Source organism: Rutidosis leptorrhynchoides, chromosome 2 (genome assembly GCF_046630445.1).
Source record: "Rutidosis leptorrhynchoides isolate AG116_Rl617_1_P2 chromosome 2, CSIRO_AGI_Rlap_v1, whole genome shotgun sequence".
In the NCBI taxonomy this organism is placed as follows: domain Eukaryota; kingdom Viridiplantae; phylum Streptophyta; class Magnoliopsida; order Asterales; family Asteraceae; genus Rutidosis; species Rutidosis leptorrhynchoides.
In genome coordinates this window covers 518,900,483-518,906,884 of record NC_092334.1, presented here as the reverse complement: position 1 = coordinate 518,906,884, position 6,402 = coordinate 518,900,483, and the positions used below count along the sequence as shown (strand labels likewise).

General features: G+C 32.4%; 1 protein-coding gene across 1 annotated transcript; it reads left to right on the top strand.

The window, feature by feature from the left end:
* Window positions 1–2,241: 2,241 nt before the first annotated feature.
* Window positions 2,242–2,655, top strand: LOC139889560 (uncharacterized). Its single transcript, XM_071872506.1, has one exon. It carries the CDS (start codon window positions 2,242–2,244, stop codon window positions 2,653–2,655), a length of 414 nt encoding a protein of 137 aa, XP_071728607.1.
* Window positions 2,656–6,402: the final 3,747 nt, after the last annotated feature.

Sequence of the window (6,402 nt, the reverse complement as noted above, 5' to 3'; positions counted from 1 at the left end):
GTACTTTTGAAGATGCATTGGGTCTGTTTAATAATACGGTTGGGTTTGATATTTTAGGTAATCCGAGTGAGGTCGCTGCCCCAATACTCATGAAGAAATTGGCAGATGTTTATTTCACAAAGGTTACCGCTTCTGCAGAATCCACTTTTTCGTTATCTCCCAGACAATCGGCCTTATGGAAATCACAGCAGGGTGATCACACATCTGCTTGGCTAAGGGCAGTCCCTATTTTGGGGTTGGGTCAGACGATGAACGCAAAGACTTACCGATGTGTGTTGTGCTACCGGTTAGGTGTTCCATTGTTCTCTATCTCGACGGCATGCTCTGCCTGTTCAAGGGTTTTTACTGGGGATATTTTTGGGGATCACGCCGTGTCTTGTGCTGGTATGGTGGGTATTAAGCATCGACATAATATTGTTCGGGATTCCCTTGTTGATGTTTGTTATCGATCTGGGATTTCAGCGAGAAAGGAGGTTGACATTGGGTTGTCTGGACGGAACGACAGGGCCCTCAGACCTGCAGATGTGTTACTTTATTCCTGGGATTGTGGTCGCAATGTTTGTGTTGACTTGACAGGGTCTTCTCCTTTGACGCAGTCTGGGCTTTCTGACTTTGTCTCTGGACGTGCTGTGGTTGATGCGGCTCGTCGGAAGCGGGTCAAGTACGAATCTAGCTGTCAGACGATTGGTTATGGTTTCATTCCTTTCTCATTTTCTTCCCTGGGGGAATTAGAGAAGGAGGCTGTTTCTTTGCTAAAGCGGGTTCAGAAGAGTTCGATGGCGCAAGATGTTAGTGCCGGTGCTGCTGCTCATATTTTTACTAGGATAGGTTTTGCTATTGCTAGAGGTGTAGAGGCCCAGATTGTCTCTAGGCTTCCCACTAATTTTTTGTAAGTTTTAAAACTTTTAAGTTTTTTTATTATAATAATAATAATAATAATAATAATAATAATAATAATAAAAGATAAGACAAAAGGCATAGATCCTTTGTCAGATAAAATATGTCCAGCACTTTACGTATCATCATATGTACGATAAATAAAAAATTAATATTTCTTTTATACACAAAATTGTTTATTTTATTTGTCGTTGTTTACGTCTGCTAGTTTTTGTTCTAAAAATAACATAATCAAAATTGAAATAAATTTAATGATCTAATATATTACGAATGATACATAATCAAACGATATTTGAAAGAATATATATTGACTACAATAGATAATGCCTTGCATACAAGATCAACATACATGATCAAACAAAACCTAACATATGCAACATTATTATTACTATTACTATTACTATTACTAACATAACTAATAGACAAAATCTGTCTTATTAGTTATGAATAGTGCTATTTAATATTTCATTTTTCACACACTCAACCCCCTAATTTTCATTAAAATACAAATCGAACCCCTCATTTTATAGTACTATTTAATATTTCATTTTTCACACACCCAACCCTCTAACTTTTATTAAAATACATATCAAACCTCCCATTTTATACCTACAAGATGGGACAAAGAAAATGCATTGGATTAAATGGCGTACAATCCTTAATCCTCTTGATAATGGTGGTTTAAATGTGGCGAGTTTAAGATCATTAAATTTGGCTCTCATTTATAAATGAAGATGGAGGTTTTTTTCTAATAAAGAGGCTACTTGGGTCAAGATTGTTACATCTATACATGGTCAAAGTTGTGGTAATGTTCTTCGAGTAAAGATTTTGACTTGTGGCACATGGGTGTCTATTGTCAAATGCATCAACAACCTTCATGATAAGCAAATTCTTCATTCTGATGGATTGAGAATATGTTTAGGCAATGGCAATTTAACTGATTTTTGGCATGATCCATGGTTGGAAGGTATGCCTTTGTTTACTCGCTTACCTCGACTGTACAAGTTAGACAATTTCCTTTCTAGTAAAGTTGCAACTCGGTTCACTTCCAATGAATGGGCCTGGAATTGGAGACGTCCGCCTCGTGGAGGCATTGAATCAACTCAACTGGATGAATTATCGTCTCTCCTTGCAAATATTACTCTTTCGGAAGCTCCAAATTATTGGTTATGGACTAAAGACTCTTCACAAATTTATTCGGTTTCTTGTGCGCGAATTCTCATCGACAAACATGATCTTGCTCCTAATTCAAAACCTACGATCTAGTGCAGGTACATCCCTATCAAAATTAACGTTTTTATATGGCGGTTGATTCTTCCTTGCCTTCCTACGAGGATTAATCTTATGCTACGTGGAATCGAGATCAATAATACGGTTTGTTGTTTATGCAATCGTTTTGATGAAGATGAATATCACTTGTTCATTGACTCTGAAGTCAGTTCTCAAATTTGGCAAAAGGTGAGCAGATGGATAAATTATACGATCCCAACTTGGAACTCGATTGATGAAGCTTGGTTATGGGATGACGGTGTTCCAATTATTAACAATCAGCGCACCATCATCAGAGTGATTGTGAGCTCAGTTTTTTGGAATATTTGGCACCTTCGTAATAGTCATATCTTCAACGATGCAAAGTTCAAGAAATCACACGTTTTTGATAGCATAGTTGTTAACGCTTTTGAATGGATGTATTCTAGATTTCATACGAGCCAAGTTAATTGGACGGTGTGGTTGCAAAACCCGTTAAACGCTTTGTAATTTTCTTTCGCTAGCGCCTTGCTAGTCGTTTTATAATATTTTTTCTCTGCTGTTCAAAAAAATTTTTTATACCTATATTCTAAAATATTATTTATCCCATCACTAACACTAAAAATATTGAATAATAACACTCACCACGCTACTACTGTGCTACTTTTTTTGTGTGTCTCAAACGATAAAAAAACAACTTTCATAAAAGGAACAACCCTTCAATGCTACCAAAAGATATCGAAAAATATTCTTTTTTACTTAAAAAAAAAAAAACCCGAACGCTAAAAGAAGCAACTTTCACAAAGGAACAACCCTTCAATGTTAGATGTCGAATTTTTTTTTTTTTTTTACAAAATTGATCAACATTTTTTTTTTAACTCGCATTCAAAACGGAGCCCCCGGCGCGAAGCGAGAGCTCCACAACTAGTTTATACAAATAGAATTTCAATTTAATGATCTAATATATTACCATATTTGAAAGAATATATATTGACTACAATAAATAAAACCTTCCATACAAGATCATCATACATGATCAAACAAAAACTAACAACATCTAAACAAATACAATTGCAACGAACAACACGAACTAGTGACAACCAACTACCCTTGAGAACTTGTTCCATATGAAATAACACCACCAAAACACAAACCATCATAAAGATATCCCGACAAACCACCAAAGCTCAACTTTGATGACCAAACACCATTACATCTCATAAATCTATAAAGAAAGCAGGAACTCGTTACCTTCCCTTAAAGTTAATCGCCCATTTCACGCGCCTCGTAGATTGCGAACGTCTTGCATTCGAGCCTCATCTAGTGGGGTTTTACCACACGCGATGCCTGTATGGATTCGCCATGGGGGTTTTCTATTGAGGAGAAATAGGAGACAAATGTTCGTCCAAGGAAATGATTGAGTGTGTGATTTCTGACATCGCTCAGACCCCGTTAGTAACTCCTACCCGCTGTTAAAAAAAAATAAAAAATCGACCAACTAACCCCACATCACCAAATTTTGAAAGAAAACAACCTAGTTTATATATATTCTAATTATACATCAACTATATAATAGCTAATATATACGTCAAATTATATTATATTATATTTGTAACGACCCGACTTTTTTGACTTTTAATTATACTTAATACTTTCACGAAACTGCGTATTTGTGCGTACCGTGTTAGATTATATTCTGGGATCATAATTCATGTTAATTACTTTCGTTAATGCCTTACAACGTGTTATTAAGTACTTAATTACTTAACTTGATCCTCGAATGCATTTATGACCGTAGGTGTCACTTATCGTTTAAAACGCGCTACATACCTGGTACACGTTAAACTTCTGTCATAATTGGAGCGTTACGACGACTTAATCATAATTGTTATTTATTAAGGACAATTACTTGGCTTGATGGTTCCTTAATTACGCTTAGTGTTTACTAATGCACATTAGTTATTCTTAGTGGACTTAACACCTTAATGGACTTAGTCTACCAAAAGCCCACCCTACTCAGTTTAATGGACTAGTTTAGTGGACTAATTAATGGACTAGTTAGCCCATTACTACATGAGATAAAACCCATTAGATTAAAAGACAAAGTTTACGCATGCTAGTGTACCATTACTTACACATTTTAACCTTACACCCCATGCTACCCTAACATCACAACACCACCATGTACTACCACCCATGCAAAGCAAATGGTCCCCCCCCCCCCCCATGCTTGCCCTTGTGACCATCGGCCTTTATGGCACCAACCATCACCACCATTTCATTTTAAACACCTCATTTCATTCTCAAAACACACACACACACACACACATACACACTTCTCTAGTTTTCTCTCTAAATTACTTGAGAAAATTGTAAGTTTAAACTCTAATTCTTCTTCTTTTTCTTTATTAATCACGAAATCATCATCATTTAAGTTCAAGGATTCAAGTTTTGTAACTTGAATCTTCATAAATCTTGTAGATTCAAACTTTGATTTGAAAGTCTTCAAGAACATGAAGGATTCAAGCTTTTTAGCTTTGAATCTTCATTATCTTATTAGATCTAAGTTTTATAACTTAAGATCTCTTCATTTATGTTAAAAGATCAAAACTTATGTTTTGATCTTCATGTAACTTGTTGATCCAAATCTTTACTTTAAAGATCTTCAAGAACATTAGAAATCCAAGCTTTATAGCTTGAGGTTTCTACAAAAAGTTGGTTGAAAGATCAATTTCATAAACTTATGATCTTCTTTAATTTGTTGTTGTGACGACCCGAAAATTTCCGACCAAATTTAAACTTAATCTTTGTATGGTTTTGACACGATAAACAAAGTCTATTTAATTGAATCTCAAAATTTTTGAACTATTTTCATATATTCATGTGACCTTCGACTGTCCCCGATGATTCACGAACCATTGCTTGTAAATATGTGGATATATATAAAAATGTGTATATATAAATATATGTATAATGTATATAATAACATGAAAATTAATAAACTATTATATACATTTATTGTTATAAATAAATATGTACAATAAAATACATTGTAATAAAAACTATTATTTTATATGTATATTTCTTGTATATATATATTGTAATATTTAATTTAATTATTTAATATATATTTATGTGCGTAGTAAATTTTTTATTTAAAATTGTTTATATATATACAGAGTGTATATTAAATATAATTAATTTTGAGCTTAAATGATAAATGTCTGTAACTTTCGGTTGACGTTTAATTATTTTTAAAATAGGTCTAATATATATATATATATATATATATATATATATATATATATATATATATATATATATATATATATATATATATATATATATGAAGTTTTAAAATAAAAGTTGTTCCAAAATTTGATTAAAAAGATAGTAGTTTTGATAAATATTTTTTTTTTTACCTTTTCAATATAAGTTTTTGTACTCTGTACATATAAATTGGAACAGAAAAGAAATATTTATCGAATATTTTTGATCAGGTTTAAAACAGGTAATGACTGAAATAAATAAATGGACTTAATTTTAAAATATGATATTTTTCTGAGTTAAATTATCGGTAACTGTTTAGCAATGGACACACCCCGTGAAAACTATCGGTAGATTAAAAACAAGAAAGAGGCTGCTAAGAATTTTTTTATCACACGTTTATTAATCTTTAATATTATTATAATATTACATCATTAATTGTAACTTCATTTGTAATTTTATGTATATGATTTTATGCATGGGTAGTTTTCAACCACAAATTCAACACCCACTAGTGTTCACATCCGTAAATGTAGTGATTGATACTGTGTTCTTTTTCTATTTCCACTAAACATATTACATATAATTCTATATATATGTGTAACGACCCGGATTTTTCCGATCATTTTATACTTATGAGATTAATATTTACATAAATTAAACCTTACCAACATGATAAGCAATCCAAATTGTTGAGACTTGTGTTTTTGAAAAGAGTTTTACACAACGTTTGACCGTCCAATTTGACCGATGATATCACGAACTATATAACAAATGATAATTATACGTTTGTGTATATATATGTATTTATATATATTTAACATGATCTAAGAATGGTTTAACATCTCATTGTGTACTAATAACAATAAGTTATAAGTATACTTTGAGACTACTAACTTAAGTTTTCAAAATGATAACTATACGTAACGTTATTTGACATATATACCTTTAACCTATAATACTTATACAAGTATCATATAAATATGTATT